General features: G+C 41.0%; 1 protein-coding gene across 6 annotated transcripts in view; it reads right to left on the bottom strand.

Annotated features, from left to right (window-relative positions):
- IDE (insulin degrading enzyme) overlaps window positions 1-23,062 on the bottom strand; it is a 126,234-nt gene that overhangs the window by 12,635 nt on the left and 90,537 nt on the right. For 5 of the 6 annotated variants that reach the window (XM_055255384.2, XM_055255342.2, XM_055255381.2 and 2 more), the window contains 8 exons: window positions 20,474-20,556; window positions 16,501-16,645; window positions 13,281-13,391; window positions 12,238-12,358; window positions 6,961-7,052; window positions 5,598-5,709; window positions 2,094-2,261; window positions 150-422 (listed from right to left, as the gene is read on the bottom strand). In XM_055255384.2, the coding sequence (XP_055111359.1) occupies window positions 150-422; window positions 2,094-2,261; window positions 5,598-5,709; window positions 6,961-7,052; window positions 12,238-12,358; window positions 13,281-13,391; window positions 16,501-16,645; window positions 20,474-20,556 (1,105 nt within the window). Of the gene's footprint in view, window positions 1-149; window positions 423-2,093; window positions 2,262-5,597; window positions 5,710-6,960; window positions 7,053-12,237; window positions 12,359-13,280; window positions 13,392-15,874; window positions 16,020-16,500; window positions 16,646-20,473; window positions 20,557-23,062 lie in introns of all 6 variants that reach the window. The other variant, XM_055255352.2, reaches the window with a different exon arrangement.

Genomic DNA, 23,062 nt, shown 5'->3' with positions numbered 1-23,062 from the left:
AGTTCTTTAGAAGTGCCAGCCATTCCCCCACCCCAACTCCCCAAATAAGTAATGGAATATCACCTACAAAATGAATACCATTTTGTAGAATGGCCTTAATCAAATGTTACTTGAATGCCATAAACGTTGGGGCCCTAATTTTACCTTACCTCTGTCAAAATTATATTGCTGGGAGATGATTTCTCCCCAATATTTAGCACACTCAGCAGACAGCTTCTTTGGTTTGTCTAGTCGACGAATTGCTAATGCTTGAATGTGTTTTTGGAAGGCCTCTTCTGTCATGTCCTCTATGGACTTTTCCATGGTAATTAAGAAAGCTTCCACTCTGCTTTCTAGGTAGTGAGGTGGCTTTTCTGACTGGATGATGAATCTCAAGCCCTGTATGCCATTGGCTCGACGTGGCCCGCTGAAGACGATATAGCCTGAAACATAGACATCAGCCAGTCATGACCTTGGCATTTGAAACCTGGGTCATTTTTAATCCTTCAAAAACTAACCTGTCTAAGCAAATAAAATCTAGTTTAAGGTTTTAGATTATTCACCTCTTAAAGAAATATGAGCACTTAAGATGGTTTCAGTTCCTAAGGACAGAGTAGAAGAGCTCTCTGAAGAATTACAGAGTTGGAGATGACTTTTTCTCCTTCTTAGGAAAAAAATCCTATTCATTATTCAAACTCCCATCTTGTCACTCCTCACTCTCTGCTAGTTAATCTTCTTCAATCTATGCTAAAGTTACTCCCAGACTATAAAATGCTGGACTCATTTTCATCCCTTAGTCACAGTCCTAGCTGTGTTTCCTTTAACATCCAAGTTCCGCATATGAACCTGGCTCTCCTACTGTATTTCTTGTTAGATAATCTATTCCTGAACCAATTAATTCAGAATGCAACTCTCTAGAGATCAAGCTAACTAAAAGTCATACTTCCACGTTATCTCATGAGGCCGTGCACTACCTCCCTTCAACACCTTTTCAAAACCAAGCTCTTGGCTTATCTCCTTCAGCTGCCCTGCCTTGATCCACCACCTCCAACAGCTGTGGTGCCTCTGGGTCTCACTTCTGAGGAAGTTTTTATCTTCAACATAGCCATTCATAGTTCGATTTTCTTTGAGATGGAGTCTCGCTCTGTCACCCAAGCTGGAGCGCAGTGGCACAATCTCTGCTCACTGCAAACTCCGCCTCCCGGGTTCAAGTGATTCTCTGCCTCAGCCTCCCGAGTAGCTGGGATTACAGGCATGCACCAACACGCCCAGCTAATTTTTGTATTTTTAGTAGAGATGGTGTCTCACCATGTTGGCCAGTCTGGTCTTGAACTCCTGACCTCAGGTGATGCACCCGCCTCAGCCTCCCAAAGTGCTGGGATTACAGGCGTGAGCCACTGTGCCCAGCCAACAGTTTGAGCTCTTATAATAACATTTACCATGCTGTACTAAAATTATTCCTTTACAGGCCTGCCTGATTTGACTGTGAGCTCCTCGAAAGGAAGGACCATCCAGAGCATCCATTTTCCATGTCCAGCACCTAGCACAATGAGTATTTAAACAATGATGGGTACTTGGACAGACTCATCCTTTTTTCACTGGTTCCTTTCTGTCATTACTGGGGCTTCTTTGAGCTTCTTTCCTCATTGATCAAATCTGCCAGTACCTCAAGATTTTTAACAGTATCTAAAACTGCAAACACTTGCTGAGTGCCTTCTGCATGTCCCAGGCTTGGGATATAAAGATGAATGGAGATAATACCTGCCTTCAAGGAACTCAAGCTTTAGTGAATCTAAGCTCCTCTGGATGGCTTGTTTCTCATCTTGCTACCCATAAACTTGTCCTTAGTTACACCTTTTCCCCCACCTAAAATGCCTTCTTTATTGACATGTATGTAATATACAGTATCATCTCATAAAGAATTGCTTTAATGTCCATAAGATAGTGATTGCTTATCTTTTAGAAGTGGATTCTCTGTAATAAGGTTTTCTCAAGTCTCTCTAAGTAGAGCATGTCTGATACACAGTGTCAGGTGAAAATGTGGAAAATGTTTTACAGGGAAAATAATTCATCGAAGTCTACAGTACCCTGCTATTTCCCCACTTTCCTCTCACCCAACTGCTCCTTGGTGCGCAGGGTGTTGAAGCAAGGTTCCGAGATAATCTGACAGAAGAGCTCCAGAAACATATTCTCTGAGGTGCTTTGCATGTCTGTTTGGTAGTATATCTCGATGCCACAGTTATTGTGAACTTCATTTCTCTGCTGATAAACAAACCATCCTCCTAGGAAGTTTCAAAAAGACAGCAGCAAGTTCAAAAATTTATTTGGGGTTTAATAAAGTCAATGCTATGTCTGCCCACACTTACAGATGATAATTTAGACATTAATAGAAAAGGGAGGTAGAGAAGCCTGGAGTTGTATTTCATTGATTTCACTCCAACTTTGACCAACAGTCAAACTTACTGATTATAAATTGGCAGCACTAAGTTCCCTCTCATCAGAAGGAGGGGAGCCAGCGCCATGGCTCACATTTATAGTCCCAGCTACTTGGGAGGCTGAGGCGGGAGGATCACTTGACCCCAGGAGTTTGAGGCTGCAGTGAGCTGTGACTATACCACTGCACTCCAAACCAAGATACAGAGTGAGACCCTGTCTCAAAAAAAAAAAAAAAAAAAAAAAAAAGCAGAGAGAGAGGAATGTGGCCTGTAAGTCTCTCTCCCTCACCCACCTCACATCCTTCTAAGCCTTTTCATACTTTTTTTTTTTTTTAAGACAAAGTCTTGCTCTGTCAACCAGGATGGAGTGAAGTGGTGCCATCTCAGCTCACTGCAACCTCCGCCTACTGGGTTCAAGTAATTCTCCTGCCTCAGCCTCCTGAGTAGCTGGGACTATAGGCATGTGCCACCACACCTGGCTAATTTTTCTATATTTGGTAGATATGGGGTTTTGCCATGTTGGCCAGGCTGGTCTTGAACTCCTGACCTCAGGTGATCCGCCTGCTTTGGCCTCCCAAAATGCTGGGATTACAGACGTGGGCCACCACGCCTGGCCCTTTTCTTTTTTTTTTTTGAGACAGAGTCTTGCTCTGTCACCCAGGCTGGAGTGCAGTGGTGCAATCTCGGCTCACTGCAACCTCCATCTCCTAGGTTCAAGCAACTCTCCTACCTCAGCCTCCTGAGTAGCCGGGATTACAGGTGCCTGCCACTATGCCCAGCTAATTTTTGTATTTTTAGTAGAGACGGGGTTTCACCACGTTGGCCAGGCTGGTCTCAAACTCTTGACCTCAGGTGATCTGCCCACCTCAGCCTCCCAAAGTGCTGGGATTACAGGTGTGAGCCACCACACCCGGCTGCCTGGCCCTTTTCATATATATTCTAAAACATCTCCTTGGTTGCAGTGAGCTGACATTGCGCCACTATACTCCAGCCTGGGTGACAGAGTAAGACTCTGTCTCAAAAAATAATAAAAATAAAGATAAATAAAACATCTCCTTTATAATGCCTGAAAATTTTCCTTTTCACTTGAGACAGTCTCTCACTCTGGCACCCAGACTGGAGTGGAGTGGCACAATCATGGCTCATTGCAGCCTCAACCTCCTGGGCTCAAGCGATCATCCCACCTCAGCCTCCTAAGTAGCTACAGGTGTGCGCCTCTATGCCCAGCTAATTTTTTTTATTTTAAATTTTTTGTAGAAACAAGTTCTCACTATTTTACCCAGCCTAATCTCAAATTCCTGGCTTCAAGCAATCTTTTTACCTTGGCCTCCCAAAGTGCTGGGATTATAGGCATGAGCCACCACCCTGGCCTGAATATTTTATTTTTATTTTTATTTTTTTTATTTTTTTATTTTTATTTTTTTGAGACGGAGTCTGTCTCTGTCGCCCAGGCTGGAGTGCAGTGGCGCAATCTCGGCTCACTGCAAGCTCCGCCTCCCGGGTTCACGTCATTCTCCTGCCTCAGCCTCTCCGAGTAGCTGGGACTACAGGCGCCCGCCACCACGCCCGGCTAATTTTTTGTATTTTTAGTAGAGACGGGGTTTCACCGTGGTCTCGATCTCCTGACCTCGTGATCCGCCCACCTCGGCCTCCCAAAGTGCTGGGATTACAAGCGTGAGCCACCGTGCCCGGCCGAATATTTTATTTTTAAATAGTAAGTGCCTTTCCATGGAGACTTAAGTGAAGAACTATTTAAAGATTCACATCTGATCAGTTGGCTAATTCAGAATGATTTCCTACCACCTAGCATTTTGAGAATGAGATGTGAACTGGGCTATTTTTGAACATGGAGAAATTTGGGAGGGTACTTAGGAGGCAAAAGAGATTAAGATCCTAGGAAAGGAGACATAAAGAGGGAAGTAGAGTCAAAAGAAGTAAGAAGGATGAATTTCACTTTGAAATATTGTTTCTAGACTGGCCTCACTTTGAAGTCAACTGTTATGGCTCTTGCACAGAATATCCTGAGTCTTTCTCTAATTGTAGTGGAATCAGCACATACTGAGTCTTGTCCTGGTTGTAGTGACTGAGGAATAAACTAGCAAAAGCTGGAAATAAACCACTACCAGATCTGTGATGACTGGTCATGAGCAGAGCTGGGCTCAACGTATCTCTAAGCATTCAACAAAGGTATCCTGAAGTAATAATATGTTCTAGTTGCTTTAGAAGCTACTCAGATGAACCAGACACAGACTTTGGCTTTAAGGAATGTACAGTCTAACAAGAAGATGGAGATGCACTTCAATCCCAACACGAGAAGTGCTAAGCAGCTTGAATAGGGAGGTTCAGAAAAATTGTGCTGCAAGTCCAGAGGTAGACGTGATTATTTCTAACTGGGAGTTTTAGAAAAAGTTTGGTGGAATAAGTAGCTTATAAAATAGGCCTGGAAGGAGTAGGATGTAGGCACTGGCCCATGGGAAGAAGGGGGAAAGGAAAACACCATTTTGGGAGGATAAAATAGCTGGGGGGGAAAGGCAGCACAGATGGTTCATGCATAGGGAACAGCCAATCAAGCTTGGCCAAAAAAAGCTTCTCTTCCTTCATTTAATATACCTTCTATTACACAGTTTTGAGCAATATTGACAATAATGCTTAATAAGTTTTTATCAGAAGAAGCCACTGTTAATGTAAAAGTAACCCAACATTATAAACCCCAATATATAAATTCAATAAAAGTCTTTGTTAATCCCTTATAAAAATATACTTGTAATGATTACATGTTATCTGCACCTGTGGGTTTCCTAAAACTATTTCTGCCAAAGAATCCTATGGGTTTCCAATTAAATATTATAATTCCAGTTTCCATTTTTATAAATGTATTTTATTTCATGACTCGTAGTCAATAGCTTTGTGATATTTTTACTTCCTAATTCCCCTTCATTCAAGTACCCACCAATTCCAGTATCATTCTCTTCAAAATTATTGCTTATCTCCAATTTTACTTCTTTGGCCCTCCTACCAAAAATTTTTTGGCAGAATTACCTATCTCTAATCATACTTCTGTAAATAGTAGAGGTTCCCAAGTAAATCTCTGACATAAAACTATACCAAATTCAGCCCACCTGTAATCACCCACACTGTTATGTCAAAATAGTCCATTCCCAAAGTTACAACATCTCTACTTACTGTCAGGGAGCTGAACTTCTCTATACCGAACCAGCTGACTTGGAAGGAGAGGTTTGGTATGAGCATGTTCAATAAGGGTGTCTTCAACCATCTGCATAATTCCTAATGCAGCCTATGGAAAAAATATGTCCCAACATATTACAAAAACATAAACATATCTTGTTTGTGAAATAAACTAACTTTGTTTATCATAAAAGTGGATTCTAAAATCTTAAATACATTTGATCCTATTCAAATGGATAAAAATTGAATTTGTCAGTATGGTCATTTTGCAATAGAGTCAATATGGTAGTGGTGAAAGAAACAGACACCCAAACAATCATCAATACTGATGCTGATACTGGAAAAAAGGCATGGCCAAAGATGGTCTCAAGTGAAATGATCCTGACTACAGACACCTGGGGTCACAGAAAAGCAAGGGAGGCAAACATAGGCTTTATGGTAGGTAAAATGACCTTGGTAAGAATCTTGCTTCTGCCACTTATTAGCATCTGACCTTGGGCATATTGTTCTGGAAGGGGTATAGCAGAGTGGTAGAGATCAAGGGATCTTTTTTTTTTTTTTTGAGACAGGGTTTCATTCTGTTACCCAGGCTGGAGTGCAGTGACACAATCATAACTCACTGCAGCCTCAACCTCCTAAGCTCCTCTTGCCTCAGCCCCCTGAGTAACTAGGACTACAGGCATGCACTACCACACCTGGCTGTTTTTCAATTTTTTGTAGAGTTATGTTGCCCAGGCTGCTCTCGAACTCTTGGGTTCAAGCAATCCTCTTGCCTCAGCCTCCAAAGTACTGAGATGACAGGCGTGAGCCACTGCACCCAGCCGAGACTGAGGGATCTTGAGACAGACTGCCACAGAAATTTTGTAGTGCTTTCCATGTGCTAAGTACTTAGCATGTACTATTTAATCCTTACCACACATGATGCAGGTGCTACTATAACTCTAATTTTACAGAAAAGAAAACAGATAAGCACAGAGTTAAGACATTTTCAAAAGATTACAGATCTAGTATATAGCAGAGCCAGGATTTGAATCCAGGCTGTCTGATTCTACAGCACGTGCTCTTATCTACTATACAATTATGCCACCCTATACAGAGTAGGGATAATTACTCCCATTTCCTCCTATGATTGCACAAGGTAGAAAACAGCAGAGGAGGCAGCCATGAAAGTAGGCCCTCAGTTAATCACCATCATTCTACTTTCCCTGTGCCCTCTACCTTCCTCCACAGAGCGAGAGGGTTGAGTAAACTCTAATGTGTTTCTTATCATACCATGCTGGTTAACAATCTTGAGAAAGACTAGAGGGAAAAAATATCTTGCAATGATCCACAAAAGATTGCTAAAACCTCAACCACCCACCTGCTTTGTTATGTTTCCATGGAGAAGGGCTTCAATGTGCAGCCGTGACAGGAGCTGAGGTATGAAGGCCTTAAGGCGAGGAAGGGTTACATCTGCAAAGGTGTAAGAAGACACAGTGAGCGCTACCTATGAGGGTTTTTTTTTTAATTTGAGATCATCTGAGACTTACAGAAGACTTGCAGAAATAGTACACAGAGTTCCTGTAAACACTTCACCTAGTTTTCCCTAATGTTAACATCTTTCATAACCATCAAAACTAAGAAATTAACATTGGTATAATACTATTAACTAAAGTACAGACTTTATTTGGATTTTTCCCATTTTTGTCTTTTTTTTATTCCAGGATTTGATCCACAACCCTCCATTACATTTAGCTGTCATATGTCTTTAGTTCTCTCTAATCTCTGACAGTTTCTCCGTCTTTCCATGTATTTCATGACCTCAAGACTTTTGAAGAGTACTGTTCAGTTATTTTATAGAAGTCCCACATTGGGTTTGTCTGGGGTTTTCTCACGATTAGATTTCATGTCTGTATTACTACAAAGAATACCACAAAGGTAATGCGCCTTTCTCACTGCATCCTATCAGGGGACTCATGAAGTTGATATGTTGTAGTACTAGTGATGTTAACACTGATCACTTGGTTAAGGTGGTGTCTGCCAGATGTCCTCACTGTAAATGTGTTATTTTATTCTTTTGTTTATAATCTAATAACTCATATGTGCTCTATATGCAATTTGGAAAAGCCCACTTGCCCATCTATACCTATTTTTCCCTTTGTAATTACTAAATGTTTATTTTGGGAAAAGTAAATGAGATTATACAAATATTTTCTTTTTCTTTAAATCTGACCCACTAATTTTAGCAACCATTGGTGGTTATTGCCTGTAGCAATTACTACTATGGAGTTCTAATGGCAATTTTTCTATTTCCCTCGTTCTTTTTACATATATTGATGTAATCCTTCTGTGAGGAAGAGCTGTCCCTTCTCCATTAGGACACCATAGTAATAACTGCTACAAGCAAGATCTACCAATGGATGCTAAAATCAGTGACAGACATTTAAGGAGAAACATGGGAATGCAAATAACAAGTGCTTACCACAGATCAGGAATTTTACAGATGTTATCTTTCACACTATAAAGTAGGTACTATTATCCCCACTTTAAAGATAGGAAAATGAAGTTAAGAAAATTTAAGTTTGTTGTTCAAAGTCATTAAGCTAGTAAATTGCAGAGCTGGGATTTGATCCTTGGTCAATTCCAAAGTGGATGTTCATTCTACTCCACTGTACTGCCTTAGGGGTCCTCTTCACTAGGCTCCCTCAGCACTCTCTGCAGCTTTCCACCACAACACTTACCCCCTTGTCTCTCTCTATTAAAATGATCTACTTACATTTATGCTTCACCACCAGACTGGAGCTCCTTGATCAAAGAAACTCCATCTAATTGATCATTTTTAATTTTTATTTATTTTTGAGACAGAGTCTTGCTCTGTCACCGAGGCTGAAGTGCAGTGGTGCAACCTCCGCCTCCTGGGTTCAAGCGATTCTCCTGCCTTAGCCTCTTGAGTAGCTAGGAATACAGGCATGCACCACCACGCCTGGCTAGTTTGTGTATTTTTTGTAGAGATGGGGTTTTGCCATGTTTAATTAATCATTTTTTAATCTCAAGCACCTGCAGTCTTGGGCTGGGTGCATGGTAGGCAGTCAGTAAATGCTGCTGGACCACACTGAACCCTGAAGTTCTTCATACCCTGGCACCTAGACAGCTGAATGATTTAGAGTCATTGAGTGTATTGCTTCTCGGCCTTTTGGCTAAGATCAAGTGTAGAGTCATTGAGTGACTCTATGATTTAGAGTCAAAAGGCAGCCTCTCACACTGAGTTGTTTCCAAATTAAGCCATTCTGGCATTTTGGATTATTGTAGAAGTGTATATATCAAAATGGAATAATTATTTGAGCAGAAAATTTAAACCAAAAAAGTACTGACTTTTCTCTTTATAAAATCTATTTTAGGAAGCCTTCATATCCCTCTGAGATACTATAGAGCTTATTCTGCTTAAAAGTAACATGCCATCTGACCTAGATTCTAACGAAGGGTGAATAAAACCCTCAAACCTTTGCTTTTTGATCATTATAAAAGTAGGCTTCGTTTTGGAAAACATTTAAAATTAATTGTGTGCTATTTTTTTTTCTTTTTTTTGAGACAAGAGTCTTGCTCTGTTGCCCAGGAGTACAGTGGTGCGATCATGGCTCACTGCAAGCTCCACCTCCTGGGTTCACACCATTCTCCTGCCTCAGCCTCCTGAGTAGCTGGGACTACAGGTGCCCGCCACCACACCTGGCTAATTTTTTGTTTTTTTTTTTTAGTAGAGACGGGGCTTCACCATGTTAGCCAGGATGGTCTCGATCTCCTGACCTTGTGATCCGCCTGCCTCAGCCTCCCAAAGTGCTGGGATTACAGGTGTGAGCCACCGCGTCCGGCCAATTGTGTGGTATTTTTAAAAGGTATAATTCTTGCTATTAATTGCATATGATCATAATCATTTTGCAAAGAAAAGCATATTAACTGTCCTGATAAAAAATGTACCTGTTCTAGTAAATGATTTTTATAATCTAGCCTCCTATCCAATGCCTGAGGCAATCAACAAAATAATGACTTTCGGTACTTTGCTTGATTTGTGTCACTGAAGACATCAAAAGCACAGTGTTACATAAGTATAAGAACTTGTCATAAAAGGTTATTAAAACATTCAACAGAATTCTTTTTTTTTTTTTGAGATGGAATCTCTCTCTGTTGCCAGGCTGGAGTGCAGTGGCATGATCTTGGCTCACTGCAACCTCTGCCTTCCAGGTTCAAGCGATTCTCCTGCTTCAGCCTACCAAGTAGCTGGGACTACAGGTGTGTGCCACCATGCCCAGCTAATTTTTGTATTTTTAGTACAGATGGGTTTCACCATGTTGGCCAGAACGGTCTCCATCTCTTGACCTCGTGATCCACCCACCTCAGCCTCCCAAAGTTGCTGAGATTACAAGCATGAGCCACCGTGCCCGGCCCAGAATTTTTTTTTTTTTTTTTGAGACGGAGTCTCGCGCTGTTCCCCAGGCTGGAGTGCAGTGGCGTGATCTTGGCTCACTGTAAGCCCCGCCTCCCAGGTTCATGCCATTCTCCTGCCTCAGCCTCCCGAGTAGCTGGGACTACAGGCGCCTGCCACCGCGCCCGGCTAATTTTTTGTATTTTTAGTAGAGACGGGGTTTCACCATGGTCTCCATCTCCTGACCTCGTGATCTGCCCGCCTCAGCTTCCCAGAGTGCTGGGATTTCAGGCGTGAGCCACGGCGCCCGGCCCAGAATTCTTTTTATTGCATGTTAATGCTTATGGCTGAGCACGTAGGAAGAAAGATTAATTGGTGAGGTAATGTTGAGAAGTAAAAAATCTAAAACAATAATAAAGGGTGACACCAATCTACATTTTTTTCCAATAAAGAAATCCTGAAAGTAATTTCTTTGCATTCAACAGGCATTCATTAGATACACACTGAGGGCGTAACATTATACTAGATACTAAGTAAAGGGGTATAGAAGGAAGGTATAATCACTGCTCTCAAAGAATTTTGGATTTTCAAGCCAAACTCCTGAAAATTAGACTTAAGATTCTAGAAAAAAAAACAACAAAAGATGACTCTTTAGGCTTTCACATTTTCCAATTTTTAACTGAACTGATCTAAGGATGCTAAAGCAGGAAGGAAAAAAAAAAAGCCTGAACATTGTGTGTTAAGACTTTGAAGTTCAGCTTTTTCTTTTCTTAAAACTTCAATATTGGCTGGTCGCAGTGGCTCATGCCTGTAATCCCAGCACACTGGGAGGCCAAGGCGGGTGGATCACCGGAGATCAGGAGTTCAAGACCAGCCTGGCCAACATGGTGAAACCCTATCCCTACTAAAAATACAAAAAATTTGCCAGGCATGGTGGTATATACCTGTAATCCCAGCTACTCAGGAGGCTGAGGCAGGAAAATTGCTTGAACCCGGGAGATGGAGGTTGCAATGAGCTGAGATTGCACCACTGCACTCCAGCCTGGGCAATAGGGCAGACTCTGTCTTTAAAAACAAACAAACAAACAAAAAACCTTTAATATTAACAAGGTTAGTACTTGGGTCAGAGCATTTAATGTGCAGAAAAAATTTTTTTTTTTTGGAGGCAGAGACAGAGTCTTGCTCTGTCATCCAAGCTGGAGCGCAGTGGCGTAATCATGGCTCACTGCAGCCTCAACTTTCCGGGCGCAAGCAATCCTCTCAACCACAGCCTCTTGAGTAAGTGGGACCACAGGTGTATGCCACCATATCCAGCTAATATTTTTATTATTATTATTATTATATTATTTTTTTTTTTTTGAGATGGAGTCTGGCTCTGTCACCCAGGCTGGAGTGCAGTGGCACGATCTCTGCTCACTGCAAGCTCCGCCTCCCGGGTTCACGCCATTCTCCTGCCTCAGCCTCTCCGAGTAGCTGGGACTACAGGCGCCCGCCACCACGCCCGGCTGATTTTTTTTGTATTTTTAGTAGAGACGGGGTTTCACCGTAGTCTCGATCTCCTGACCTCGTGATCCGCCCGCCTTGGCCTCCCAAAGTGCTGGGATTACAAGCGTGAGTCACCACGCCCGGCATTTTTATTATTTTTTGTAGAGACAGAGTCTCATTATATTGCCCAGGGTGGTCTCAAACGCCTGGGATCAAGCGATCCTCCTTTCTCCGCCTCCCAAAAGTACTAGGATTACAGGTATGTGTCACTGCACCCAGCTCTTCTGCAGAAATCTAAAAATAGTAATAATTAACTGGGGTAGGTCCATATTGAAAACAGTAAATGTGGCTAACCTGCCTGAATGCAAAAACCACTTCAAAGCCACCACTGTTTTTTTAATTTTATTTTTAATTGACAAATAATAATTGTAGATATTCATAGAGTATATAATAATGTTATTATATATACATACAATGTATAGTGATCACATCAGGGTCCTAAGCATATCCATCATCTTAAGTTTATTTATCATTTGTTTGGGTTGGGAATGTTCAATATCCTCCTACCTATTTAAAAGTATATGTTACTGTTAACTATAGCCATCCTGCCCACCACTGTTTTTATAAAACATATGCACAGCCAGCTTTAATAGAACTACAAGTTATTAAAAGTATAAACAGTCAATATCAGAATAAACCAAAATGAATTTAGGAAAAAAATGAAGAAAGCATTAAGCTTTAAGTAGAAAGTCTCACCATCCAGAGCTTCTTTTAACTCATCTTTAGTCCAGGCCACTTCAGTCATCAGCAAGCGGAGGTAGTACATGGCATGCTGGTGAGGCTGTTCAGCCCGGAAATTGTTAAGAGATCGCATATACTAGTGAAGGAGACATGCGTTCATTAATTTTATAAATCTTTTAAAAATCATTTCAAAAGTCCAGTTATAATCAAATTTCAATTCTCTATAAACTATGTGTTACTAGGATATTCACTTCTTTCCCCTTTCTGAAGTTATATAATTAAGAATGGGGTTTATTCCTCTCCGATCTTTACATAAAAGTGCATGCTTTTTCTTTGTCCAAGCTACATTTGTTCAGCATTTGACATGGACTATAAGTGCCTTCACTATGGGATATCTTTAGTCCCTCAGAAAGTTATCCCTAGTTTTCAGGAAAGTCTTTTGGAATCTTTAGGTTCTACGCTATAAAGCCATCCCCAAAGTCTCCATAAGCAAGCAACATAAATAGGTAGCCATATAAAATATGGGATCTGTATTTGAAAACTGATGGTAGTTTCTTCTGGTATACAAGGAAAGGTCATAGTTTAGCTTCAGAAGCAGCTGTTCATCCCATACTTCCATTACTGGGCCAAACATGAATTGAATTTAAGTGGAAGATATGTCAAACCCAAATAGTGTGCTCTAATGTGACAAGGTCTTGCGGTAACGTAGACCTCAGTCTGCTGAATTGTGTGTTCTTCTGAACTAGAGGTTGGGATGGAACATTCAAGGAGGCCCTGACAGCCACTAAGTGCTTCTCTTTGAAATTCAGAGCTGCAACTCTGAATTGCAGTGAGCTCTTGGCAACCACAGAGAAGAGGCCAGGTGTCCCCAGAGTCTACTAGGATTTCTTTCTGGATGGAGTATAGGATTTTGCAACGACAAGGTGAGATGAATCCAACAGGGTTATGAATTCTTCTTTTCTTCCTTGCTTCTTTTATATTATAAAAACTATTATGAAAACTTTTTATAATATAGCAATATTACCTTATGAATAAAAAACAGGGTTCAGAAAACTTACTGCTTCTTTGATAATTTCAAATCTTTTTTCATCAATCTCAAAGGTAGCCATTTTCTCAATAATCTTCTTTAGTAAAATTGGCTGCTTGTCATTGTAACCTTTCACTGAAAGCTACAGAAAGAATTCAGGGTATTAAAAGTCTAAAAATGTCACAAAACAACTTCCAAATAAACAACTTGATTTGATTTTTAAACATGTAGAAAATCCCAAAACAGACATATAAAAAATGAAACCAATTCAATTTAATGTCTCATAAATATATAAATATAGTGTAACACTTAGGAAGATAACATTAACCATCTTTTTTTTGAGACAGTTTCGCTCTTGTTGCCCAGGCTGGAGTGCAACGGCACGATTTCGGTTCACTCAGCCTCCCAGGTTCAGGCAATTCTCCTGTCTCAGCCCCAGCCTTAACCATCTTTTTTAAAAAATATATTTATTTATTTATTTATTTATTTGAGACAGGGTCTTGCTAGGGTACCCAGGCTAGACTCAAACTCCTGAGCTCAAGTGATCCTCCTGCCTCAGTCTCCCAAGTAGCTGGAACTATATGTGTGAGCCACAGTGCCTGGCCATTAACAATCTCTATACCCAAAAGCATAATTTTACTTTTCTGAAACAAAACCAACAGTAAGTAAACTCACCTGACACCGAACTATGGTGGCATATACTATATCATCAAAATTCAAGTTCTTATTATAAAATTAATTGTAGAATGTGGCTAAGTTTTTCCTTCAAAAAGAATATCTAATGAACGGCAGACTTAAGGTTTTTACAGGTGAGGTAAGAAGATAAAAATCACAGGGCATAGTGGCATGTACAAGTTGTCCCAGCTACTTGGAAAGCTGAGATGGAAGGCTTGCTTTAGCCCAAGAGTATAAGACCAACCTGGGCAACATAGTTAGACTCCTGACCTCAGGTGATCCACCTGCCTCGGCCTCCCAAAGTGCTGGGATTACAGGCACGAGCCACCGTGCCAGGCAGGATCCACAATTCTAACCACGTGCTTATTTGATAAGTTCTGTTGGTGTTCCAAAAGCTAATGGCAAAACAAATGTGTAAAAAGGATACACTGTATGTATCATCAGGACCTTGGCTTAGCACATTTTTTTTTTTCTTTCTGAGATAGGGTCTGGCTCTGCCACCCAGCCTGAAGTGCAGTGGTACAATCTCTGCTGACTGCAACTTCTGCTCCGCAGGCTCAAGTGATCCTCCTACCTCAGCCTCTGGAGTAGCTGGACTACAGGTACACATCACCATGTCTGGCTAATGTTTTGTATTTTTTGTAGAGACGGGGTCTTGCCATGTTGCCCAGGAGGTTGGTCTTGAACTCCTGAGCTCAAAGCAATCTGCCTGCCTTGGCCTCCCAAAGTGCTGGGATTACAGGCGTGAGCCACTGTGCCCAGCCAACTTAGCACAATTTACTTTGTCTCTAAATGCCTAACATTTTGAAAAGTGGGGAATGGAGAATTTCTATCATGATATTTCCACATGGTGGCACCCAAAGCAGTAGGGGATACACTGCAGCTAGAATATCATGAAAGTCTCTACGCTGTACAGGATGATAGGCAAGAACCTCAGCAGGAGGGAAGGCCACTGGCCATGGCAAGCACATCATGTTTCCTACTGTAGGAACTAGACTGACAATTAGCAGAAAACCCATTTTGTCATAAATAAAAATTATGTGTTTTGATGGTAATATGCTACTAAAAATCAAAAGAAAAAAGAGAAAACAGATGATTACTTTTCTATTTGGAGCTAATTTTGATCTCTGAGCTTCAAACTTCTGTGGACTCTGAAAATGGTTAGATTAATATACATTCTTATACATTAAACAAAAGCTACCAGAGAATTTATTTATGTGAAGAAAAAAAGTCACTGGAAAATAAATAAAATTTAAAACTCCTACAATCTTTTGTGTAAGAATTTAAATAACGAGTACCCCAAAATGCTCTCGTTTTCATTTTTACTAAAATATGCAACATATTTTCAAGAAAAGTGAAGATGAATGTGTGCCATAAAAGGGATGTTAACTTGGAATGGAGATATAAGCAAGCTTGGAAACACATTCTAAAGAAAGGATCTAGTTATTTCTTAGATGGATTTAATAATGCTTATTTTAAAACACACATAAAGTAGGTAATGGTGCGTGTTACGAAATAAGTTTTAAATTAAAATGTCAGGTGTATCTGAACATAGAAACTTTATACTACTGTCTGCAGAAATAAAGGGAGCCTATTTATAAGTAAAATTCAATCACCACAACAACTATGGATATCTTCTACTTACAGATGTTAATATACTCAATTATATAGAAAGAACAACATGCTTTCAGAATTAATATGTTAAACATCTCAGGCAGAAGAACATGCAAATAAACGTAGCACACGTACATGTTCACAAGATGCACTAAACTTAATTAAATCATTCATTAGTGGAACTAACACTAATTTGAGTTCTTCGATCATCAAAAAGGTGCAAGGAAAAAAACCATCAACTTTCTTGTTTAAAAATGCAGAAGTTAATAGTTTTCCCAAGCTCAACATAATGCTTAAATGGGGTGGTGCCTTTTCTTTGGTTTTCATTTTACTTACAAGTATTGCATTCATTCCTGATGCAATGCCATAGCTCAAACCTGAGAGGCGTGCTGCATATGTATACTCTTTTAAATCATCCTTCAATAACCTGATAAACAGGTATGTCATGTTGCAATGGAGAGGATCAGCATAAATGTAGCGACTAACAAAAAGAAAAACAAAAGAAATGCTTTGATACCTCAAGCAGTGGCATGGTAATGAAGAAACATGACTGAAGAGTATGGATATGCAGCCTCATGATCTGGATTTCTAGGGAAATAGTATATGCCAACCTTAGGTTTTACAAAAGAAGGAAGACTTCATTTTCCTTTGCCAAAGACCAAGATTTCAAATACAGAATGGGTAACATCTAAACCTTAATCAGGGTCCAATTTTGAGTAGAAAAATATGACATTCTGATGAAAGACGTTTAAAAAAAAAAGAAATCAAGGACAATTTGCATAATATGAATGGTATGTAGTTGAACACTTAGAATAAGAGCTAACTTAAAAGTTAAATGAGAAAATACGATTAGCCATAAAGATTAAAAAAAATTAAACTCATACCCTCAATCAAAAAATGCTTCCATCAAATCAATATAAAAAATGTTGATGAGTGGAAGGCTCTAAGGCGTGGGTACTTACATACATCCCATAGATGGTATTTTGGAGATCATAGCTCAAGCCTGCTAGCTCTGCTGCATATGCATACTCGTTGAGTGAGTCTTTGAGGAGCTCAAGGTACAAATAGGCCATGTTACAGTGCAAGGGGTCCACATAAGCAAATGGGCTGGAAGAAAATGTTGACAGTAAAATAGCTGATTTTATTACTTCTCAATGTGATATGGCCTTTTGAGATGGATCAAGATATTGAACACCGGTTAATATGATTTCCTGAGGATATGATTGAATTCTTGAGGCTATTTCTTCTTATGAGGAAAAAAACAAGATGTCTGAAAAAGAAGCCTGAAGTAAGTGTGTGTGTGTGTGTGTGTGTGTGTGTGTGTGGGCGCGCACTCACGCACATGCGCGCGCTGGTGGTAGTGAAGGAGAAGGAACTGCCTACCCCAGATGGTGTGGCAGAACTGACAAGTTAGAAATGCAGGGTATGTGAGGAGTGGGAACGGGCCAAAATGCATGGCTGTGCTTAGGCTAACGGGAGGAGCACGGCCGACAGAACAGATAGAGCATTTGCATGTCTTCCCTCTCTCTCCAATAAAGTCACACCCTTGGTGGACAGGAGTAAAAGACTGGGAAATGTGCCTGTGGTAATTACATGAACTTAGAAAAATTGAGACCTGTGAAAATGTTAGCTTATCCTTGAGTTTTCCCCAAAACAGTAAAGCTAGAGAACTGTCAGTAAAATAATTGATAATTTCTATCATATAACAGCAGCCAAAACTAGGGAAAAATAAAATAGAAAAATATTTTAATGAGGAAGAACAAAGAAGAAAGAATTATAGAGTACAAGAACTGAACAACCACAGTGATCAACTAAACTTCATTTCCCAGATAAGAAACATAATTTTCTTCAGGTCCCCTGAGTTCGTGGCAACAGAGCTGGGATTCAAATGCAAGTTAAATGACCTGCTCCTTTGACTATACAATCTTGCTTACCTTTTATCAGAAGAAAGTAAAAGTTTCACTCATTCAACAAATACGTATTATATGCTTACTACAGTGCCAGGCTCTTCTCTAGGCACTGGAAATAAAGAGTGAACAAATCAGGCGAAGTCCCTGACCTCAGAGTTGATAATCTAGCTAGAGGGGACACATAATCATAAATTTAAATTTGACATATTAGTTGGTGACAGTGCTATGGGGTAAAATTAAGCAGGGTAAGGGGAATAGGTAATGATGGGGTGATGGCAGCAGGGAAGAAAGACTGCTGCTTTACATAAGATGGCCATTCAAGGCCACTCTTACAATGTGACATCTGGACCCAGACCTGAAGGAGGCAAGGGAGTGAGCCCTGGGGATATCTAAGGGGTGGAGTGGGGAACTTCCCAGGCTGAAGAAATAGCTAGTGCTAAAGGCCTGAGGCAGGTGCCTGCTTGGCTTGTTTGGCAGCAAATTAAAAGTTTCATTCTACTTGTAGCACAGTAAATATAACTAATGTACTGATAACAAAGCCAACATTTTGTTTTTTAACGTTGAGTCAAGGTCTCACTGTGTTGTCCAGGCTGGTCTCGAACTCCTAGGCTCAAGCGATCTTCCTGCCTCGGCTTCCCAAAATGTTAGGATTACAGGTGTGAGCTATTGCACCCAGCCAAAAGCCAACAATTTTATCAAAGCTGATAAAAAAGCAAAAATAGGGATAAAATGTGTAGTCACTTGGAAAATTAAAATCAAAGACAAAGTTCTACAGCTATCCAAATATTCTCCAACTGGAAAATCTGAATAAATGTTCTGCCATTAAATTTTTTAAAGTATGATACATGATGACAGATTTCCTTCTTTGGGCAAATAGCAGCTCAAAAACTGAAGGCACAATTCACAAAAACAAAATCATCAAAACAAAAGAGAGGCTATCACAGAGGTCGGCCCCACAGGCAACTATGCACCTTTCTCAGGTGGAAGTGAAAAGCCAGAAAATCCAAGTTTTGGGTCTCAAAGCACTATGGCTCAGGCTCAGAAAATAATTTCAAGGAGTGTCCTACACTCAGCCTGGCAAGGTGGCATGCGCCTGTAGTCCCAGCTACTCAGGAGGCTGAGGTGGGAGGATCACTTGAGCCCAAGAGTTTGAGGCTGCAGTAACTGCACTCCAGCCCCGGGTGACAGAGTAAGACTCTGTCTCCTAAAAAAAAAAGAACAACAACAAAAACAGCTGTATCCACAGCAGCTGTGATGGTGAAGTGGAGAAGACCCTAAACTAACTTAAAAGAGAATAGGATTCAACTGGGATACCTAAATTCTGGTTCACGTGTTAGTTTTAAAAATACGTTATTTTGTAACCAGATACTATATGCTTAAATATGGATCACAGGGTTTTAAAAATCATAGCTAACTACACATAATATAATCTTATTTCTGAAAAGATGGAAAGGATATAGACACACACATGAAAATTTCAATTAAAATGTACAAGAAACAGAACAGTGGTTACCTCTAGGAAGACAGACCAGAGGGAGGGATTTGTGTGGGACATTTTCAGTTCTAGGAAATGTGCTAGGCAGTTTAGAGAACACAAAAATGTAAAATGGTCTCTCAAAGGGTAGTCTAAAGAAATTCATCATCACAGAGGCCAAATGGAAAAGTGGTGACAAGCTGCTTAGAGTGTTAAAAATATTACTCTCAAATATCAAAAAATAAAAAGCAGCTTTGTAATGCCCTTTACCAATAATAAGCCACAACCTGACAGCCCATGTTTGGTGTAAACAATAAAAAATCTCTGCACAGTTCTAGATAATCTGTGAATCTCATGCTATAAAACCACAATATTTATAATCACTATAATCTCAACATATTTGTTGACAGAAAATCAGATTCTTTTCCCTCTTTCCAAAGCATTTAAACCATAACTACCTTTAATTTCATGTCAAGCCAACCGAATAAAAATTAATGAAAAAGCTGATTATCATACTGAACATTACTGAACAAATAAACCATTATAGGCTTATCTCATAAACCACTGAATTTTAGAAATACAAAAGTATAAAGTATAAACTCACAAAGTAAAATCTGAACCAGGTGATTAACACACAAATAAGTAAAGGAAGACAAAGATGAATTGAAGGTGCACTGAGAAATAACCGCCATAGCATTATTCATAAATTTCACTAAACATCTTCTCCCTTTTAATCAGTAATGTTTAAGTAATCAAGCCAGAAATAGAGGAAGCAGTATCTAAGGGTTCCAGACAAAGGACGAAACAAGACTCAGGATCGTTTAGTAACTAGTACCTCTTCTTCTAGACAAGTTCCAGGAATACAAAACCAAAGCAATAAAAACACCCCAAATTATTTGTTCTTTCTTCAATGAGTCTTCTTCTGGGTAAATCTACGGCCTCCTCAGAATCCAAAACCCTGAAGGCTAAGAAGGTCGTCCTAACAATAGCTAACATAAATCATTTCAGCTAAAGGGTATACTCATTAACGGGGAAAGAAAAAAAAATTAACAACGTTGGTTTTTAAAATACCTCTTAACAGCAATAGCTCTCCTTTTCTTTCTCTTTTTTTTTTTTTTTTTGAGACAGAGTCTGGCTCTGTCGCCCAGGCTGGAGTACAGTGGTGCGATCTCAGCTGACTGCATCCTCCTGCCTCAGCCTCCCGAGTAGCTGGGACTATAGGCTCCCACCACCATGCCCAGCTAATTTTTTGTATTTTTAGTAGAGATGGGGTTTCACCGTGTTAGCCAGGATGGTCTCGATCTCCTGACCTTGTGATCCGCCCATCTCGGCCTCCCAAAGTGCTGGGATTACAGGCATGAGCCACAGTGCCCGACCAGCCTCTCCTTTTCTTTATTTCTACTTATTTATTTTTTCAGCCTCTCCTTTTCTAGGTGAAACAACTCTAATTCCTTTTATTTCTAGACATGGATGTTTAAGAAGAACAGACAACTTTTGGAAATGTAATTGTTGATTTTTATAAGCTTTATAAGCTAGATTCATCTTACATACCTGAAAAATTCAAAGTTGAGACAAGCCTTTGGCAAAAAAAACTTATCATCTTGTTTGAACCAGAGTTTGCTCATAGCTGTATCCTGTGATGGAGAAACAATTTGGTTAGGGAAACAGAGGTGCATTCAGTAAAAATGTTCAATCAAATCACTCTTCAAGAGGAGGAGGACAGAAGCAATAGTTAGAGTTTTGTTCTGGAGCTGCTGTCCCATGGCCTTGAAGCATACTCAAAAGTCAGCAGGTAGGAAGCTGGAGACAAAGACTGCAGACTCCTGTAGCAGAGTGAAATCTGCCTTCTATTTCCCCTGTATTAGGGAGATGGGGGTACAGTGAAGGAAGAGACAGATCAGAGAAGCCAATACCAACTGTCCTGTCTTCATCTTTCTGGACACTGGGAGGAAGGCAGAGGCAGAAGTCCCTTGCAAGCGTATAGCAGCCAGTTTCCAGGGTGGCCCACAACAACCCCTGGCTGCTGAGATTCACAGCTTTGGGTGGTCCCCTCCCACACTAGACCAGGGTTGGTCTGCCTTACTAACAAAGTATGACAGAATTAATGGTATACCTCTGAGACTACATTATAAAAGACACCGCGGCTTGCATCCTGATCACTCACTTTCCCTCTTGGATCATTCACTTTGGGGGAAGCCTGCTGCCATGTCAAGCAACTCTACAGAGAGGTCCATGTGGTGAAAAATTAAGGCTGGCCAACAACCACATAACTGAACTTGGAAGAGAATCCTTCAGCCCTGGTTGAACCTTCAGATGACTGAAGCCTCGGCCAACAGCTTGACTATAACCTCACGACAAGCCCTGAGCCAGAACTACCCAACTAAGTCACTGCTGGATTCCTGGCCTTCCTCAGAAACTGTGTGAGGGCCAGGCGCGGTGGCTTCATTCCTGTAATCCCAGCACTTTGGGACGCCGAGGTGGGCGGATCATGAGGCCAGGAGTTCGAGACCATCCTGGCCAACATGGTGAAACCCCGTCTCTACTAATAATACAAAAATGAGCAGGGTGTGGTGGCTCGTGCCTGTAGTCCCAGCTACTCAGGAGGCTGAGGCAGGAGAACAGCTTGAACCAGGACTCGGGAGGCGGAGGTTGCAGCGAGCCGAGATCGTGCCACTGCGCTCCAGCCTGGGCGACAGAGCGAGACTCCATCTCAAAAAACAAAACAAAACAAAACAAAGAAACTGTGTGTGAGATATGGTGCAGCAGCTCACATCTGTAATCCCAGCACTTTGGGAGGCCAAGGCAGGCAGATCACTTGAGGCCAGGAGTTCGAGACCAGCCTGGCCAAAATAGCAAAACCCTGTCTCTATTAAAAATACAAAAATTAGTTGGGCATGGTGGCACATGCCTATAATCCCAGTTACTTAGGAGGCTGAGGCATGAGAATTGCTTGAACCTGGGAGGCAGAGGTTGCAGTGAGCTGAGATTGCACCACTGCATTCCAGCCTGGGCAACGGAGACAGACTCTGTCTCAAAAAAAAAAAAAAAGAAAGAAAGAAAAAAAGAAACTGTGTGTGAGAGACCAGGCATGATGGTTCATGCCTGTAATCTCAGAAATTTGGAAGGCTGAGGCAAGAGGATCGCTTGAGCCTAGCAGTTTGAGATCGGCCTGGGCAACATAGTGATATCCCGCCTCTACAAAAATATTGAACCATTAGCTGGGCGTGGTGGTGTGTGCTTGTAGTCCTAGGTACACAAGAGGCTGAGGTGGGTCGATCACTTTAGCCCAGGATGCCGAGGCTACAGTAAGCCATGACCGTACCACTTCACCCCAGCCTGGGCAATGGAATGCGAGCCTTTTAAAAAAAAGGAAAAAAACCTGTGTGAGATAATAAATGTTGTGGGTTGTTTTTTTTTCTTTTTTTTTTTGTGACAGAGTTTCACTCTTGTTACCCAGGCTGGAGTGCAATGGCATGATCTCGGCTCACCGCAATCTCTACCTCCTGAGTTCAAGCGATTCTCCTGCCTCAGCCTCCTGAGTAGCTGGGATAAGGCACGTGCCACCATGCCCAGCTAATTTTTTTTAGTAGAGACGGGGTTTCACCATTTTGGTCAGGCTGGTCTCGAACTCCTGACCTCATGATCGACCCGCCTCAGCCTCCCAAAGTGCTGGGATTACAGGTGTGAGCCACTGCGTCTGGCCTAACTTACATGTTGTGGTTTTAAGCTGCTAAATTTTGGAATAATTTAATATGCAACCATGGATAACCAACATGGCCAAGGATGAACAAATAAGCTACTTATCTTGCCTCTCCACTTCACTCATGCTATACTAAGAATGGCTTTAGTCACTTGAAACTACCTTGAAACTGTGGGAAGAGATATAAATGGTTTAATGTTCTTGTTAGTTTGCCCTGGGAAGGCCTATTTAAAACAAACAGCGAAAGTCGGATATGGTAGCTGACACCTCTAATTCCAGCTACTTGAGAGGCTGAAGGGGGAGAATCACTTGAGGCCAGGAGTTCCAGACCAGCCCAGGCAACATAGCAAGATCCCATCTCTACAAAAAATTAAAAACAAACTAGCTGGGTGTGGTGTGCATCTGTAAACCAGCTATTTAGGAGGCTGAGGCCAGAAGAT

This window comes from Symphalangus syndactylus, chromosome 2 (genome assembly GCF_028878055.3).
Source record: "Symphalangus syndactylus isolate Jambi chromosome 2, NHGRI_mSymSyn1-v2.1_pri, whole genome shotgun sequence".
Classification (NCBI taxonomy): Eukaryota; Metazoa; Chordata; class Mammalia; order Primates; family Hylobatidae; genus Symphalangus; species Symphalangus syndactylus.
Note: the sequence above shows the minus strand (reverse complement) of the source record. Positions and strands in the feature narration are given on the sequence as shown.